The sequence below is a fragment of the Onychomys torridus genome, chromosome 8, assembly GCF_903995425.1.
Source record: "Onychomys torridus chromosome 8, mOncTor1.1, whole genome shotgun sequence".
NCBI lineage: Eukaryota > Metazoa > Chordata > Mammalia > Rodentia > Cricetidae > Onychomys > Onychomys torridus.
In genome coordinates this window covers 35,506,763-35,526,871 of record NC_050450.1, presented here as the reverse complement: position 1 = coordinate 35,526,871, position 20,109 = coordinate 35,506,763, and the positions used below count along the sequence as shown (strand labels likewise).

The following is a 20,109-nucleotide window of genomic DNA, read 5'->3' as shown; positions in this document are numbered from 1 at the left end:
ACCACAGTGCAGGATTATCCAGATAAGAAGCACCAGGCTACTACATCCTGTCAAAACAGACTGTGGTGATCTAGGTTTGATTCAGTGCAAATATTAAAGTCTGTGTGTCTCCTACCAAGAAAGCATAAGTCTCCATTGAACTGATACCACATTGTTATTATAGTTATTTGGCATTCACTATGTCTCCTCCTGGGCTAGAAACTTCTGAAAGATAAAGGTTATTTATGTTTCCCATTCTCCAGAGCCTGGTACAGAATCTGACATGAGCCAAGCATCTCATTAATGTACAGAGAATGCCTAAAATAAGCTCCTGGGATCTAGACTAGCAACTGCCTGCTGTTTCCTTGCATGCAAATTTAACTGACTTCCCTCCTAAGATGAACATAGTATAAGGTAACTCTGCAGACACAAACTGACAGCTGTAAAAACTCATCCTTGCTTCCTTCTAAAACAACTTAAGAACAAATGAAGTCATGTGATCATTGAGAAGATAATAAGCAATTTGTTCAATCCTGAAATATATTGAGTAGCCAATGAAAGGTGGCTCAAAGGGCAAAGTTTGGTGTGGTGGCATTTGCTCTGTTGGGCTATAGGGCCTGAAGGAGGTAGTGCTTTTTGCTGCTATATGAGACCTCTTGAAAGGAAAGGGAGAAGAGTCACAAACCCCTTCTACTTGGTTCCTGCTTCCTGGTGTGATCGAACTGCCAGGTGGATTCACTCCCCATCAGATCAGAGGACGACTTCAGTTGTCTACTCAGTTCTGTATTCATGAGTGTATTTCCTCAATTTATGCTAATAAATTTCCCTAATATTCCTTAAGCAAACTCCAGTGGATTTCTCACATTTGTTTGACCCTATTAGCCTTTCAGTAAGATCAAAAGAGATGTGAGCAGTCTGTGGCACAGAGCCCTGGCAAGCCGTGGGAGGCAGCTTCCCTGTAGGCTTGGAGTCAGAGTAGAACAGGATGACATAAGTCCTAGATGTGCAAATAAATAAGATGTCAGTGGAGAAATTCAGTGGGAAAGGGACCCCAAAGAGGACTGGATAAAAAGACCAGTTAGGCAGTCATGTGTCTGCAGACCCTACTCTAGAGAACCCAGCTAGGCAAGTTCCTCTCCTTCACCTAATAGAAAAGAGAGGGTTTTCTTCACTTTCTTGAAAGTAGTTCAAACCAGAGGGTCTCTGGCTTCTGGGATCCCCAACAAAGTTGAAGTCAAAAATGAGGTGGGAAAACCAGAAGGTTTAATGGAAAATCTGTCCAGTATAGAGCAAATGCCCAATCTCCTTTCACTCTAATACCCGTATCACAAAAATGGGGTTTGAGGACAGGGAACAACACAGCTCACAGCTGGTTGCATGTGTTTCCAACTAGGGTGCAGTTTCAGCAGCAGGAGCAACCTGTAGTACTTGATGTCCTTCAGGTAAAATGAGGGCCACCTATTGGGCCATTCCAACAAATGAGAAAGAGTGGTCCTTTCACTAAGCCTGGTCACCTTTTTGGTCTTTGTGATTTCTTTCCAGCCTCCAGCCACAGCTTTAATCAAGGCCTTGTCTGTATACCTTCTCACCTCACAAGGCCACACCTCCTAATGCTTTGCTAAACAGTTCCAACAGCTGGGGACTAAGGTTCAAATATATGAGCCTATTGGGAGCTATTCTTACTCACGTCACCACAGAAATGTAGATACATTCTTTTGTTTGCCTGTAAAGAACACATCCATAATCATAGTATAGACTAAGAAGGGTGATTTACTCAAAGCTAAGTAGAACCTTATACTATTGGATAAAGTAAGTGAATAACATCTAAAGTTGATCATGCTGGAGATCACAGAAAAGGACATGTTGGACTACAGGGCACAAATCCCTGAGGAGACATGTGAATGTACTAAAAACCTTCAGTGGCAAAGGACTTGAATTATGGCTCTTTTCTGTAAGTCTAACAGATTTGACATTTACCTGTTCTGTCTCAATATAAGAATAAATAATATATTTTTAAACAGATACAATAATTTTAAATGTCAGCAGGATAGAGCCATTTGGTGTTAAAATGTCCTCTTACATACAGTAGTCACTGGAGAACATGGTGGAGTGAATAATGTTCATACCAATAATGTTCACCCCAAGACATCAAGAAAAGTTTGCACTGTATTCTGAGAGTCTGCTTGAGAGAATTGGAGAGGTGGGGAGTTCTTCTCTACCAAAGTATTTGTATGCTACAAGTTCCAGCACGAAATAGGCTGTTTGGCATCTTTTCCATCCCTCACAGGTAGCCTCCCCCATGTCCAGAAGGGCAAGTTGATTGACCACAGTCTAACTCCCTGCATTTGGCCATCAGATAAGTCTGCAGATTCCTTTTTGCCTACCCAGGCAGCCTCATCTGGGTTCCTTGTCCTCCTAAACTACTTCAGCTTGAGGATCACCATCGTGCATGGGACAGTGCAGGGAACCAAGAAGAAGCAGAGAAGGCATACATTGGCTTCTCTTCCAACTCCTCACAGGTTCTGATACAGCGGAAATCTTGGGAGTGCTTGCTTGGCTGACGTTTTCCTGGCTTCCTGTCAGAAGCAGTCCAAGAATGAAATGAAATTCATAGGGCCCCAGCTGCCATATGAGTCTCTTCCCCTTTTATGTCTTGGCTCATGTCCTTTCCCTGGTAATCTTTCTATTACAAGTAAAGTTGGAGGTTATAACAGAAAGCACTGGGCAAGAATGAAACTCATTGTTTAAACTCTGATATAGAAAAGATTCCATGTCCCAAGATGCTGGCATGTTAGAACAATTAACACTAAAGTATAACATTTTGATTTGTTGATCAAAAGAAACAGACAAGCAAGATGATTCATCTTGTAAAGGTGTTTGTCACCAAGCCTAACCACCTTGTTAGACTCTTGGAACCCACATGGTGGAAGGAGAGAACTGACTTCCACAAGCTGTCCTCTGACCTCCATGTGTGCACACACATGCACACAGACATACATACATGTACACATATCAATTAATAAATCACAGTGCCCTAACACTAGACATAGAACTATAGGCAATTAAGGAATTCCAAGAGCAGGACAAAGAGTCTTTCTCAGGGAAGAGCCCTGAAATTGGTTATTCAACCAAATGGACAGACTTGGTGTGTGTGTGTGTGTGTGTGTGTGTGTGTGTGTGTGTGTGTGTGTGTGTGTAACATTAATGTAGACTCAGCAGGTTGTATTTCTGTCTCTATTTATGAGTATCTATATGTGTCTATCACAACTAAAGAAAAAGAGGCCAAAGGCCATGAATTTGGGAGCATGGGACATTGGAAGTCTAGAGTGAAGGAAAGGAAAGAGAATTTGTGTAATTGTATTTTCATTTCAAAACTGAAAATAAGTATAATGAACATTAAAATAAATGAGTAAGTAAAGCATGAAAGAAGTGGGAGGTTGTCTAATCTCTTTTACTATAAAATCTTGAACAAAGCTGTTAAGAGATAGTGTTCCAGACAAAATGACTTGTATATCAGCAAGAAGGCACAAGTAGTGATGGAAGGTGCTGGGATTGGAAAGGCAAAGCTAAGTTCATGCCGTGTGTGGAGAAAGCAAGACTCTTTGAGATGTAGAAGCTGAAAATGCCGGAAATGGAGGAAACTCCTAAGTGAGTCTACAGGTGGCTGAGGAAAACTGGAGAGGCAATACAGTTCTCTTCCTCTCTTCCTCTCATCCCTCCATCCCGCCTCCTTTCCCCACTCTCTTCCTATTCTTTCTCTCCCCACTTCTCTTCTTCTTCCTCTCATACCATTTTTTTCTCCTTTGCTTCTTGCCCTGATAGTTATGGAGGTCTTCATCTATGCCTGGCACCAGACCATGTCTGTTTTAACAATTACATATATAAGTTAATTATTTTCATAATAAGGATCCTTAAAAGTTTAATAATGAATACTTCTATTGTCATGCAAAGAAACCAAGGCTTGGAATAATTAAGTTATTTATCAATGTCACATGACTTGTACGCAAGTGGAGACGGAAATTAGCTGCATTTCAGGTCTCCTACTGCAAAGCCAGCATAAGTAAGTGTTCAGCTGTGGTGGTGGTGATGAGCTTCATAACAACACTAGTATTGATGGCAGAGAATGCCATGGTTACAACAAATGTCCTCAAGGTCACATGGTAGTCAGAGAACCTGCTTCCCTAATTCCAAGCCACTCTTTCGTCTGTAGAACCAGGATAACAAATACAAGAAATAGTTTAGAACATTTACTTCTGGAATAATATCCTCCTGTCCTGGTTCCATTTTTCTAAATTCAAACTTAATTTCAATGCTTTTGAGATTTAAATAGAGCTATTAAGTGCTACCAGAAACAAGAATGAAACTACTTTAGTCTAATATTTGTTTCCTTGTAGACAATATATAAATAGATATAGGTATAGATAAATATTCTGTGTGCTTCTGACTGAAATAAACTAAAGAATTTTCTACTTCAGGGGGATATTTAAGCTTTAAGCCATTGTGGGAATTATACTAATTCCTCATTGCCTGATGAATTTGGAGTCATCTTCTCTCCCTCAGACACTAGCTCGTTCATAGCTCACATCCTAGGTTAACTGTCTCCTTATGGCCTAAAGGTTATGGGGTTTAGCAATCCATTTTAGCAACTGGCCTTAGGTGAGAGACACTGTGAGCCCAGGTAGTGAGTGTTTTCCTAATGATGAAGCTACCTCTGGCCTCAGTTCTGGCTTTCACATCTACTATTCTTTTGCTCTGTCATAAGCAGGTACTAGGTTGGGCTTAGTGATCAATCCCTATCCTTGTCAAGTACAGAAGGAAAAACACATTGGACACCTGTTGTTAGAATCTTAGATGATCTTTTAATTTAAAAAAAAACAAAAACAAAAACAAAAACAAAAAACCAGAAAGCTGAAAGATCAGAGAAGCCAAGCAGCCAGCCACTAATTCTTACCTCTATGAACTCCTCAGCCTAAAAAGAGTGAGTTCCTGTTTCCTCATACCTTGTATACCTTTCTCTGCCCTGCCATATTACTTTCTGGGATTTAAAGGCATGTGTGCTTCCCAAGCAAAAGCATGAGATCTCAAATGCTGTGAGTAAAGGTGTGTGCCACCACTGCCTGACCTCTATGTCTAATCTAGTAGCTGGCTCTGTCCTCTGATCCTCATGCAAGTTTATTAGGGTATATAGTATATCACCACAGACACCCAGCCCACACTACCTACCAGACATTCACTTTTCATTTCAACATGGTAAAACCATGCCTGTGTTCCTTCCATGTGCCTTCATAAGTGCTTGCTACTCCAGGATGTCTCCATGCTTCTCATTGCTCAGCCCAAAGCGATGGATACTCCCACCCATCAGGAAGGCCCTACAAACATTTTGTTGCAGCCAAATTAGTCCTGTTTTCTCTGTTCAGTATACTTGCACCCATTAGAAAGCAGGACTTTGGCCAAGCAATGGTGTTGCACTCATTTAATCCCAGCATTTGGGAAGCAGAGGCAGGTGGATCTCTAAGTTTGAGGCCAGTCTGATCTACAGAGTGAGTTCCAGGACAGCCGAGGCTACACAAAAGCCCTGTCTCGATTTTTTTTTTTTTAAGGCAGAACTTTGAGGCATCAACTCAGTTTGTCTGTCTTATAGGATGGTGGTTTTATGACATTTGGGCAGATTCATTTCACTGATGTGTTAATGAATTTTGTGGGAGGCATATACCATTCAATAACAGATTTAGACAAAACTCACTACTAAGTTCGCTTTAATTTTTCAATAACAATTGATGCTACCAGCAGGTATTATTGAAAAGGAGAATTTCTGAACCAGAAATCGACAAATAATGGCTTTGAAGGGCTTATGTTATAAAACCACTTGGAGTTTTTTGTTTGTTTGTTTTTGCTTATTTTTTTTTGTTTGGGTTTTTTACCTTTTAAATGACTGGGAAGGACTGAAGGAAATAATACCTTATAACACATTTAGTTTCCATAAGATTTTAACTGTAAAATGAAAATGATGTAACATCTGAAGATTTTCTTGGCATACAGCCATGCCTCCTTGTGTGTATCCATTGAAAATAGACTATATACCAAGATGGCAGAGGTGAGCAGTGTCAACAGAGATCACACACCCCACAAGGCTTAGGGTCAGGCTTGTCACAACAGCGTGCTATGCTCTGTCCTGAATTTCATTCTAAAGGAGGAAGGAAGCACAGCATGGAAGAGGAATGTGGAGAACTAGATGGTAAAGGGGAGAGTGGATGGTGGCCCAGACTACTTGGAAAAAGATCCCTAGAAAGGAGAAGAGAAAAAAATGACAGTGATCTACCTGACAGCATCATCTCTCCCAGCTTCATGCATGTGCTGTCAGCATTTGCACAGAGGATTCTCTTGACTGGAAGGTGTCCACCCACCCTTTCTGCTGTTCTCTTTGGGAACTGTATGGTTCCACTGGAGAAACTAGAAACTAGAAGGGGCATGGCTGGAAGGTGATTAGTTGCTCCTATGCTCCAAGGCTCTTTTCCACACTAAGATAAAAACAAAACAAAACAACAACAAAAAACCCTAAGTTTCAACTATCTCTTGTTCAGTTGTATGTGTGTATGCATGTAGACATGCATCCATGTGTGTGTGTGTGTGTGTGTGTGTGTGTGTGTGTGTGTCTGTGTCTGTGTCTGTGTCTGTGTCTGTGTCTGCGTGTATGTGTATGTTAGAAGTCCATCTCTTTGGAGGAAATCTATGTTGACTGTGTGCCCATCATCACATACCATAAAATATTTGGACTTCTAAAACAAAGATGTGTCAGTCAGAACTCAGATAGAACCAGGTCATCTCCTCAAAGAACTGGGATTACAGTGCCTTTATTGTAGTAATCTGCCACCTTCATGTGCTTCTTCCATTTTCTTATTGCAGGGTAATGCCCTATACTTCAAATCTGCCAGGAATGTGACAGTGAACATTCTCAATGACCAGACAAAAGTCCTGACTCGGCTGGTGACAGGTAAGAGAAGAACAAATTGACAAATGGCTGGTCCATCTGAGCACCTAGACAAGACAGCCTTTCCTGTCCTGTGAGAGCCCATATGAACTTGAACAAGGGTCTGCTGACCGTTTTCTGTGCAAAGAAAGGAAATTCAGCTTGTAACCTCAGATTCTACCAAAAGGTTCAGTCTCATCTATTTCCATGTTTAACTTACCAAGTGCCATGGCACTTGCTTTTGCAGAAAAGCTGTTTTTAGTAGAACAAAACTAAATGGCCCCTACACACAGGCCAGCTGCTTTAACTGGTCCTCAGCCAAGAAAACTTTTAAATTTTAACTGTTTATCTTTGAGAATCTCATATATGTGTACAATGAGGTATGGTCATATATACCCTTCATTTCCTCCCTCCAACTCTCCCCAGCACACTCCCACCCAATTTAATGTATTTTTATTTTAATAACCTACTAATTGCAGTTAGTATTGCCCCTCCATATGCAGGTAGGGGGCTATTCACTCAGCTATCGAAAACTTAACCAGTAGCCACATTCTCAAAAACAAATACTTTTCCCTTCTCCAGCAACTATCCACTGTTTGTTTTTCCCCAGTAAGGAGTGGGGCCTGGAAACTGTGTACCCCATCTATGCTGGGATTTGGGCTGGCTTGATCTTATATAGTCTTGTGCAGGGAACTACAACTGCTATAGGTTGGTGAGCATGATAGCCTTGGTACATCCAGAAGACAGAATTTCACAGTGCTCTTCCCCGTCCTCCAGCTCTTATACCATTTTGACCTCATCTTCTGCCAGCATCCCTGAACATTAGTGGAGTAGGGGTTGATATAGATATCTCATTTAGGGCTGAGCACCCAGTCTCTTTATTTAACCCTTTCTGAGCAGTTGTGACTCTCTCCACTGATGGCTTCCCATGGCAAAAAGAAGCTTCTCTGATCAAGGATAGGAGCAGTCTATGGGTGTAAGGTAAATAATATTTAGAAAGCAATTTAATGGCATGACCTTGCATACTGCAATACTTGCCTACCAAGATGTGCCAGCTTGTGCAGCAGTAATACAATAGTTATGAGGTGACCAACTGCTTTCTGATTGGATGAGGCCTGTTTCCCAGAGAGGAATTTCATTCTTGGTACAGTAATCTGAGCCAAAAGCTTTGGAGATCATAGGCCCTAGGCTGGAACCTGCTGTTTTAAATTTGGGCAGAGTCATACTGTCCAAAGTTCCCTTTTCATCAGTGGAAGAAGGCTAGCTATACTAAACTAAGAGCAGAGGGTGTGTGTGTGTGTGTGTGTGTGTGTGTGTGTGTGTGTGTGTCTGTGTGTCTGTGAGTATATGATTGTATGTGTATGTCCATGTGTATAAATACATGTGCCCACATATATATATATATATGGCAGAGGTTGACATCAGATATATTTTTCCATCACTCTCTACTTTATTTATTTTTGAACAACATCTTTCACTGAGGCCAAAGTATACTAATTGGTTATACTGTGTGGCCAATTAATTGGGGGATTTTGCTTATCTATTTCCCTCCATGCCCTCATCATGCCAGCACAGGGGTTATAGACACAGCTAGCATGCCCAGCTTTTACATGGGAATTGGGTATCCAAAATCAGGTCCTCAATGCCTGCACAGAAGGCACTTTACTGTCTAAGCCATTTTCCTAGCTCCTGGCAAAGAATCTTTAATGATAGTTTGAAGCCTCGTCCTGTTTGCTATGCTTGCTGTCTTTGAGCCTAACTCAACTGCAAGCTCCAGATGTGTCCACAGGCTATATATGTGTGGTTCTTTTTAATACAGAAGATCTGTTCCTTACAGCCATGGGAAACACCCACTAGGTTTTAAGCTTTGAATTCCAACAATTTAAACAAGGATTGGTTGTTCATAATAATGATTCCACTAATAAGCATGGACCTCATGGACACAGTCATGTGTTGAGTGGTGTAATCAATGCACCCTCTGTAGTTTTACAAGACGTGATAAACAGAGAGGCATTGTATACCTCACAGTGGAAGGGGAATGTGTGGGTCAAAACGATATTGTTAGAACTTCAGAATAAAATGCCTTTTGACTTTGGGGCTGAGAGAAAAGCATCCAGATGGATTTTTAAGAGGACAGTGACCCAAATGCCCCCAAATGTTACTGTGAGTAGGATTTCCAGAGACACACTAATAACTGAGTCACAGGAAAGCAGGTGCCTCTGCTCCACTTGTTCCCCAGCCAAGCTGCAGAAGGATGTCAGGAGTTACATAGCCCTGAGGTGGACTGGACCATGCACAGCAAAGAAGCTCCTGGATCTTGGAAATGCGACCCAGTAGAGCCTGTGATGCACAGACGCACTGTTACAGCAAACATCTGGACTAGAACATCTGGCCTCCAGTCACTGGTGCTAAAGAAGTAAATAAACAGCTTCAGTAAGCAGTGATTTAGGCAACTTGTGTGAACAGTGCCTCCAAGAAGAAGATAGATTCGACCTCCAGCTCCCAGATCCCAGGCTCAAAAAGAACTGATATAGCCTGTTGATCCGTAGTAGTAGGAGATTTGGTTTACTTGAAAGATTGTGTTTTGATAAAGCTGACAATGACTATAACTCCTCTAAAGAGAGCCCACCTCTGTCCCTTTCCCTCCTCCCTCCTCTCCTCTTTTTCTCTCTTTACTTCCTTTTCTTCCCAGCTCCCCTCTCCCTCTCCATATTCATCTCCTCCTCTTTCTTCCCACCCCCTCTCTCCTCTTTGCTTCCTTCATCCATTCTCTGCATCTGTCCTTCTTCCTATAGCCCTGTCCTCTCCATTACCCTACCCCTCTCTCCCTCCCACCCCTTTTGACCCTCTGGTCACCTCCTCTTCCTTCCCTCTCTCTCCTCCTCTCTTCCTTCTCTTGCCTTCCAGTAGCCTTTTGGTCTCCCATTCCTAAATTAGTCCCTCTTAGGAGTTGGACAACAGCAATCCTTACTTTAAAATGAGGAACAAGAAAAAAAAATCTGGAAAAACAAAAAGAGGTAAAAGTAATGCTTTGCAATTCCTCTTATAAGGGATGTACTATTACACCAAGCAATTCTGAGGGTTCCAGAACTCTCCTGTTTACCTGGGAAATATCTTGAAAGTCTACTAGAATGCTCTATGTTCCAAGTGCAGGTCATCTTTTTGCATGAAGCATTACTTCCAGAGATAGAACTCAAGCCAAGTCACTGGTGCATTTTGACTCTCAATGTTACTGATTGAGTGTCTTAGCACAGTCCATGCTAAGATACTCATCTTTAAGCAGAGAAAGTGTCCTAGTCCCAAAGAAGAAATTAGGGTAATAAGCACTAGGCTTTTCTTGTCTTCATATTCCTGGTGGCCACAGAACTTAAACCCTTGAAGCTTTGCCTTCTTCTCCTAGTTGGGGAAAGGAAACTGAAGAGTCACACATAGACTGTGACCTATAGAAAGGTATTAACTGAAGAAGAGATTCCAGTCAGAAGTCATGATGATTTTCTTTCCCCAAACAGTTTTAAGGTCTCTGAGGGGCTTCCAAAACAGTATCCAGTTCCACCAGAATTTCACTCTAAAGCCATCTTTTAAGATTCTAGCCATGACCAGGGAATTTGGCAGTCCCAGGTAAAACCAACAAAAGGACAAAGCTGTCTGCACCAGCGAGCCAGCAGCCACTGTGAGGACTTTTGGCTAAAGCTATGTTTTGCTGTGCTTTATGTTGGCAAATGGCTCTGGCCCTTGGTAAATTCCATTTCATATTTTGTAGTTTCCTGAAAGTGAGACAACTTAATTGTGTTTTGTATGCTCTGATTGCTGTGGTCTCTTTCAGTACAATGCCCCCCTCCAATAAGTCTCACACATCATTCCAGAGTCCACAGTGAGCTCAGGCTCTACACAGCAACCCTGGAGCCATGTCTGACAAGCTTGCCAGGTTCATGGAAGCCAAGACCAAGCATTTGTCTCCCACTGCCATATCTCTGTATGACTAGGTCTGGAGTGAGAAAACTTCCCTGCCCTGTGTATGCCCATCCTGAGGTGGTTCATTCAGTTTTCATTAGCGTATTGTCTTCCATTTTCAGTGTCCTTCCCTCCAAACAGTGTTATCCTTTTGGAATAAACAAACAGTATAGATTTCACTTCAAGTTTTTTTTAAAGGTTTATTTATTTATTATGTAGAGTGTTCTTCCTGCAGGCCAGAAGAGGGCACCAGATCTCATTACAGATGATTGGGAGCCATCATGTGGTTGCTGGGAATTGAACTCAGGTCCTTTGGAAGAGCAAGCAGTTCTCTTAACCTCTGAGCCATCTCTCCAGTCCTCACTTCAAGTTTTAATGCCATCAATAAGATAGCTACATCATAGCTCACACAGGAATACCTACTCTAAATCCTTTACATAATGTTGTTCTTCAAGAATTCCTTGGGTTCTTTGTCACTGACTTCAACATTTCCTCTTCCTCAGAAATTTTCTCTCCTTGCTGTTTGGGATGTGCTGACTCCATCCCTCTTCACTCTCCTAAACAGAGAAAGATACTTTGTGTTCCATGTAATGTTCTGAGAGCTGGATTCTACTCTCCGAGTCTCCCTTGCTCCTACAGTGGCCTTGAGGGAGCTGAAGCCTCACAGTGCTTATTCTTTTCCTGTGCACCCAGACAAGATCATCTCCAGGACACATGATGCTTGTAGATTCTGTATGATCTCTGCTGCTTCAGTCTCTGGTTCATTAAGGAACCTTTCCCATGCACTTTTTCATGTTAGAGAGTCAAAGTGCATGTCCTGACAAGGGAGGAGGTGGTCAACTAATTGAATGTGGGTATGTGACTGAGCAAAGTGCACTAAGAGACACTCATCATTAGTAATGTTCAATGAATCATAGCTATCTCAGTAGAATAATGCTAATGGAAATGATGAAGGTGACAATATCCACTGGAGCAATCACTACTACTCTTGGCATTTTGTGCCTCCAAAGATCCTTTGATCTGTGCAGACTTTCTCTTTCCAGGTCCATGGAAGAAATGATGATAGTTCAGTTTTACATACACAGAAACAGAAAGATGAAATGAATTGCCTACAACCACATTGCCAAAAGGAGAGGCGTGGGGGAATTTTGACTCTAAGTCCTATACTTGTGACAAAGAACGTGATCCCAGATATACAATAGCTGTTCTGGTTCTAATAACCAGATCTCAACCTAAACTTAAGTAATTTCACAGAACATTCCTAGATAGGGTCCTTTAGGGAACAAGATGGATGGAGCCATCAAAACACATACATACACACAGGAGAGGTATATATACACATACATGTAAATACATGTACACAAATACATAACTTCTCTCTTCTCTCTTCTCTCCCTCTCCCTCTCCCTCTCCTCCTCTCTCCCTCTCCCTCTCAACATTGCCAAACAGCATCATCCTTCTCCAGACCACAAGAGCCCACATATCCTCATCCCAGGTGAAATCACAGACTGTCAAGACTGTTGTTTACACAACACCATTTTTGCCTTGCACAACTCTGTCTTCTAGATGAGAGTTATTGGGATAGCCAATCACAAAATTACTCTCACATCCTGAAAATACTTCATCTAAATCTTGCTTGCTTAAGGCCCACACTCCTTGACAATAGCCCAACATGAGCTTAGATCCTCCAGTAAGTCCTGTGGCAGGTTTCTGTCCCTATGCCCCTGTTTGAGTAGGAAGTCCTTCCTTCCTCCCTGCAACGGCTAAAGACTCCTCAGTCGGTGTAGTCTGCTGGGTCCTCTCACAGCTACTTTAAATTTTATTTTAAATTATATTTTAAATAATAGTCTCTTGAACATTTCCTAGAAGGAAACAAAAAAATCAACTCAGAATCCCATTGACCTCTTTGGGAAGATAGAATTTTGCTTGATTTTCCTGGCAAATTTTACTACAGGGTAGAGCAAAAAAATACTCAATTTGATCAGAGCGGGATTCAAGTAAACATGACCTTGCTGCTCGGGTGCTCTCATGTAGACCTCCTTCCTGTTGCAATCCACCTGAAATGTATGTGCTGAGGGTGCCCCAGCTCAGATAGGCTCAGATGGTTCCTATCAGGACCTCACATATATAAACCAGCTCGCTTTCTTGCTGAATCTCTGGAGGTTGCTGATGCATTCATAAATTGAATCTGTGTAAGTCTGGCCTGATCAGGATACAGATCTGGTGGGACCAGGATCCCCCACTTATGCAATGCCATAGACAGCCTATGTTCAAGAACAGCGTATGATGCCACACAATGAACTCAAAGTTTATTTTTTATTAAGTTAATTCACACTGTAAGATACTCAACTTGTAGGGGGATTAATTATAATATAGCCATTGCTGCTTGGAAATTATCTGTCTACTGAGGAACTAGATTTGTCTTTGTGTCAGTCAGTGGGTCAAGGGTATAACCAGACATATTTCAGCTCAACTTATGAGAACCCTTTCTGCTATTTACAACTAACTAAAGATGGTTAGTTCCCCACAAGAGATGATGGTACTATGGGTCCTGACACTTTGGATCAGAAGTCCTCAAGTGTTTAACACTAATTTGGGGCTAGCAGAGAGAAATCTCATTCAAGCATTAATATGAGGAGACTAGGATGACCTCTAGAACCACATCCCGGGACCATGTGATTAAAAGCAATTGACAAGATGAGATGCAGCCAAGACACTGATTTCCACAGTGACTTCAGAAAACCAATCCACTTAACATTGAAATCAGACACAATCCCAGGGAGCACATGTGCCCTATGAAAAGCTTTTGTAGTCAAATTCAGCGAGGCTAATGTATTCCTCTTCTCTTTCTTTCTCTCTCCCTCTTAGGTCCGAAAGCTGTGGAAGCATACGGCAAAAAGTTTGAAGTAAAAACGGTTTCTGGAAAATTGCTCTTTTCTGCAGATGACAGTGAAGTGGTCGTGGGAGCCGAGAGATTGCGAGTCTTAGGTGAGAGAATTTAAACATGTGATTGGCTGGATGCCACCAGGTATATTTCGAAGAGACAATGACAGAGTGCCATCCACTGAATGCTTGTGCCTTCCCCCAATGCATATTAAAATCTTAACCCTCTGGTATGAGAATGCTTGGAGGTTACACCTTTATCAGGAAATCCATCCCTGAACTTCATTGGACCTTTTATCAGTAACATGAGGTCCCTTGGAAGGAAATGAAGAAGCTGGTGGTTTGGTAGTTTGTGCACGCTCCCCCTCCTCTATTTCTCTTCCTCCCTCCTTCTCTTCCTCCCTTGACCTTCTTCATCTATGGCCCTTGCTCTTTCCCTTCCCTCACTTAAAAGAACACAAGGAGAATTTGGCAGTCTGCATCTTGAAGAGAGCCCTCCTCAGAAACCAGCCAGAATGACACTGGATCTGAAATTTCTAACTTCCAAAACTGTGAAGATGAAAAATGGGTATGTTGTTTTAAGCCATATAATCTCTAGTATATTGTTATAGGAACTCAAACACAAGCAAATGGCGTGGAGAAATGTAAACGAGGCCCCTTTCCTTGGCTCTTTTAAAGCGAGGTCGTTTGACCTGCATGGACTCTGATTCCCCAGTGAGCTTTTCTCACACAGTGAATTCATTTTGGTTCCTGTTTCAGCCATTACCTTTGAGTTTCAATGTGTGCTCAGACAAGGAAGTGTTCACGTAGGACATGCTTTTCTTACAGACCAGCAGGTTGAGAAGTGAATCCTCAACCAGTCCGCAAATGAAGAATCATCCAAGAAGCTTGTTTTAAAGTTTAGGTTTATAGATGTGAGCACAGATTACTGAGGTAGATGCTCTGTGGGTAGGTTTGAAGTCAGTATTTGGAATACCCGTAGGCCAAGAGTGATGGCTCACAGCTTTGATCCTAGGACTCACGAGGCAAAAGCAGGACTGCTGCAAGCTTGAAGCCAGCCGGGCTCCATAGTGAGCTCCAAGCTGCAGAGTGAGGCTCCTATTCAAAGAATAAGAAAGACAGGGGAGGCTTGGAGGAGGAAAGACAGAAAGCAAGAGGTGAAGGACAGGAGAGGAATTATTTTTAAAACTTTGTGTAATGATTGATTTATTTATATCTTGTGTATATGAGTATTTTCCCTACATGTATGTGTATGCACTATGTGTGTGCCTCGTGTCCGTGGAGGTCAGAAGAGGGCCTCTGATCCCCCAGAACCATAGTTATACATGACTGGAAGTTGCCATGCAGGTGTTGAGAACTAAACTTAGATCCTCTGAAAGAATAAGGATTGCATTTAATGGCCGAGTAATCCCTCATTCCCCATTTTTTTTTTTTTAAAGTGAAACATAACAGAAATTTCTGTGCTCTTCCTGTTGGATCAATGAATTTGAGCATACCTGTGTCTTCCAAGACTGCCCAATGAAAGTGCCTATGTAGTGGTTCAAATGATAATATTGAAGCAGACCTAGCTTTTTTTTGGGGGGGGGGGCAGGGAGTTCTAGACAGGGTATCTCTGTGTAGTTTTGGTGCCTGTCCTGAATCTCAATCTGTAGCCCAGGCTGGCCTCAAACTCACAGAGATCCACCTGACTCTGCTTCCTGAGTGCTGGGATTAAAGGCGTGCACCACCACCACCAGGTGCAGATCTAGCTTTTAATTGCTGATGTTGCACACTGAGCTGTGTGGTTTGGGGCTGGTTACTGACGTCATTGAGTCATTTTCCTTTTCTCCTCAACAAGGCTAAGAATACTCACCATCAGAAAATGAGAATCATTAGAGGCTATGTTATAAGCACTTCCCTCAGACACAGTCAGTCTTTCTAGCCCAGGTGGGCCCCTGTCCCTTTGTCTTAGCATGTCATCAGCTCAGCAGTCAGAAGATGTAAGTGACCACCCTTAAGGAGCCAAGTGGAGGTGAGGGCACAGGGTGCACAGGTGGGGAGGAGAGAGGCCAGTCCAGTGCCTGGTTGGTGACTTACCTATAAAGCCATTCAGCTGCCTTCTCTATCGGGGCTTCCTGTTCACCTCTTCAGAGTGGGAGCTACTACAGAGCAGGCTTTCAAGCAATGCTTTTTCATTGGTGAAAAATACAAACAAAATTCCAAAATTACATAGCTCCAAGATTTATAATAGCTGAGGGTCTGTGATCGCTTTGGAATGTGGGTAAGGGTTGAAAGTGGAGATGCCAGACATTGGAATAGTATCAAAATGGTTTTAATATTTCAACTTCTGTGTCCTCTGTGACTCGAGGCTGTGACAACTTGATGATGAAAAGCTCTTATTCAATGGTATTGTGTTACCAGCTCTGAAATAGTTGGCCAGAAGATGGAATGGTGTGGTATTTCATGCTATGACTATCTTGTACCCATGGATTTTGCTGTCCCCAGTAGTTCATTCACACTTTTTGATTCATGTCACCTTATTAAAACCCAACTTTGCAAAGAAAATAAAATGACTCACAATAATGTTAAATATCTAGATATGTTGGCTTAACCTTATCATACAGAACTTTGTAATGGTGTCATTTTTGAATGCTACTGTCCCATAGTTGCTTAGACTAAAATGCAGGACACATGCCAGTTTCCAGTTACTTCAAAGCAGGCACTTCTTCTTGTTGGTGGTGATATTTCATCTGAGTAACCGTTGATAAGATCTGCCATTCTCCATCTTTAGGGGTATTTTCTTGTTTCTGGAAAAATTAGAAAGGACATATCAAAATGAATCCAACTGCTGTCAAAGGTGCTAAAGATTGGGAAATGACCACCCCACAAATCTCACATCAATCTCTCCAGTGAGAGGAGCCAAGCATGCTAGAGAGATGAGCTTCCTGTCATCTGGGACTCTGCCATATGCTGTGGAATGAAACGTTTAGGCAATTTCATTTTCATCTTAATGAGAAGTTTGTGAGACAATGCAACCTCTTGGGAGGTGTGGGTCTGGATGGGTAGTTCATTGGAGCAGCTATCACAGCTGAGTTAGAATCTCTGCTCATCCTATTTGGGTCTGAGTGGGCCTGTTCAAGGTGACTTTTCTCACTAAGCTTTAGTTTCCACCTATCTAGAGCAAGAGATGGCGGTAGCCAGAGTGATGGTGTATAGTCATAATCCTGGCTCTAATTTGGGGAGGCTAAATCAGGATGATTGCAAGTTCAAGACCAGCCTGGACTACATATTAATAGTAACTCACAGGTCACATTATGAGTGTGTGTGTGTGTGTGTGTGTGTGTGTGTGTGTGTGTGTGTGTGTGTAGAGAGAGAGAGGGGGGGGGGACAAATATAATAAGAAAATTTAGTAAAAACCAATGTTTGCCTTTCCTCTTTCTTTTCTGTGATGCTGAGGCTAGACCCTGGGCCCTCGCACACTCTATACAAGTGCTTTACCACTTGTTTCTGTGCTTACATAGCTGTGACTTTGGCTGTGGATATGGCTTCCTCTTCCTAGGTATCCTCTTCCTCCTCCCCTATGATGCCTGGCTTTCAGCACTCTTGGGAGCACAGAACACAGTGAGAGTAGAATATGTAGCCTATAAGTGAACGTTGAGGATGTAGGGACTTATTTTGTTGGTGGTGGTGTCTAGTCACCTACTTAGGCTTCAGGACCTAAGTATCAAGACCTGAACTTGAACATATTATACTTGTGAGTGCACAAAGGAAATTGGCTATGAACATACAGGAGCATTCCTGTCTCCGGTAAGCTGGGACTAGTAGCCTATAAACACAATGAGATCAGAAGAGAACATACCTTCATAGGTTAGGGAGTGCCATACTTCCACACTTATGCAGGTGTTCCAGTTTGCTTTCTGTTGCTAAAAGCCACTTGGGGAGGAAAGGATTATTTGGCTTACACTTCCAGATCATAGTTCATCATTGATCGATGTCATGGCAGGAACTGAAGCAGAAACCGTGGAGGAACACAGCTATTGGCTTACTCTCTGCTAGGTTTCTTCCATAGTCCACAGCCACCTGTGAAGGGATAGCACTACCCATAGTGATATGGGCCCTCGCATATCCATCACCAGTCAAGATAGTCTGTGCAGGCATTTCCACAGGGCCCATCTGATCCAGACAACTCTTCAGTTGAGCTTCCCTTTCACTGGTTGACTCTTGGTCTCTCTAAGGAAGCACTCTCAGTGGTAAAAACCTGGGAGAAGGAAATTGCAGTTTCTAGTTTTTGTACTTACTGGCCAGTCATAAACACTAGTACTTGGACTAGAGGAGGGCTTTGCTATTCTGAACCTGACCTGAGGAAGGCCTTGATAATTCCCCATGGCTCTTCGATATGACTGTGCCCATGTCAACAATACACAAAATGTCATGCACTCTTTTACACATTCACTCAAGGATTCCTCTGCTCCTCACATTCAGTCTCTATTTGACTGAATTGTTCTCTCTCCCCCTATTCCACACCCCCAGAAGTGTAGACTCTTCTGGCTCTTGTGGAGATCTCTATGTCTCTGTGGCTTCGCTGATTGCATTGAAATTGAGGCCTCTCCTGCTGAACTCCCTACCTCTCCAAAGGCAGCAGTCATGATCTTCCTAGTGATGTTTCCATTCTAGTCTTCAAGGCCATGCTTCCATTTGGATGCTAGGTCCATTCTGCTCAGGAACACAGCAGCTTCTCCCATCCTTGGATTTTCTAGAGTACACGATTCTCTCTTCATGACAGGCACAAAAGAATTTAAGTTTGTGATGAGATCCATCCAACTACTAGAGAAGTATAAAATGAATATGTAAGCCAAGGCATAATGTAGTTTATCTTTCACTATAGAGTACATCTATTAAACATTGGACAGGAATGGCTTATCTAAAGCATCAAGAAAATAGACAACATAAAAGGCAAGGCACTTAAAACACATCTTCATGGCAACACCAAGGAGAGTATGCCCTTAGTTTTCATTAAAGAGCAATTTCATCGAACAATGAATTGGACATTATAGCATTTATAAACAAAGCATAATTATAAAGGACTGCTCTAATTGTCAATTAGATCTATTTATACTCTATATTCATTTTTTAAACGTGTCCTCTAGATGCCACTTGGTGATAATTATCTGAGTTACATTATTATCAATTGAAAAAAAAACATTTTAATTAAATCTAAAGCCATTTGAATTAGCATAAAAATTATAGAAATTTAAATATTGCTTGAAGTTTAGGTGTTTTTTTAGGACTGCTCAGAGGTACTCTTAGCCATTTACATTTTGCTTTTTATGAAACTATTGCAACTTTACAATGAATAACCACAGTGAAAGGATATTGGTAGGGTTCATTCATTCAGTGAGTGTGTCTGCATCATAAGTGTGTGTGTGTGTGTGTGTGTGTGTGTGTGTGTGTGTGTGTGTGTGTTTGTATTACCACCTCTCTTTTGCTGGTGCCATGGAGACAAAGATACATGTCATTGTCCCTACTCTTCTGGAGCATTTCCAATCTAGTCTAGAAGATGAGACACTCATGTGATTATCTAAGAACACAAAAGGTAGCCAGCTATCTGCAGCTAGGATAAGGTACCATTAAACTCCATCTGAGTAGAAGAGAGGTTATAAATCTTAAGGTTTTAAATAGAAACATTTGGAGTGGGTCTTTCTTATGTATAAATTTGTGAGGAAAGATATAGGAAGAGAGTGAATACAATAGTGAATGATGACACATAAGTTCATCACTCAGAACTCACCTCATTGTCAGTGCTATAAGCCCAATGCAGAGTGAGAGAGAGCACTTTAAACAAGGTACTAAGGAGATGGTTTTGTGAGTAAGAGCACTTGAGGTCCCAATCTGGATCCCCGGTACTAATGTGAAAAGCTGAGTATGGCTATCATGGTTTTAATCCCAGTGCTGATGAGGGCAGAGACAATAGGATTATTGGGGCTTGCTAGGGGCCTAACTGAAAAGCAGTGAGCTGCTGGCTCAGGGAGAGGCACTGTCTCAAAGGAATAAACTAGACAGTAATAAAAGGGATACCTGGTGTCCTCCACTAGTCTCCACAAGGGTGCATACACCCTACCAATGTGGGCACACACACACACATGCACACACAGAGACAGAGACAGACAGACAAGCAGGCAGGGAAATTAGGAAAACTACTGCCTCACCTGATTGAAAAGCCCCAGGGTAGTTGGCTGCAAGCTACACTCAGCAGCTCATAGGATGAGGCCAAAACATAGCATCTCTATTTCTCTTTCTTCCTGTCTGAGTGTTCTTTCTAGTCTCATATTCTGTCTCAGCTGTGATAGTGA

General features: G+C 42.0%; 1 protein-coding gene across 5 annotated transcripts in view; it reads left to right on the top strand.

The window, feature by feature from the left end:
• Sgcd (sarcoglycan delta) overlaps positions 1 to 20,109 on the top strand; it is a 952,204-nt gene that overhangs the window by 797,968 nt on the left and 134,127 nt on the right. For all 5 annotated transcript variants that reach the window (XM_036196810.1, XM_036196806.1, XM_036196808.1 and 2 more), the window contains 2 exons: positions 6,883 to 6,970; positions 13,766 to 13,885. In XM_036196810.1, the coding sequence (XP_036052703.1) occupies positions 6,883 to 6,970; positions 13,766 to 13,885 (208 nt within the window). The remainder of the gene's footprint in view (positions 1 to 6,882; positions 6,971 to 13,765; positions 13,886 to 20,109) is intronic.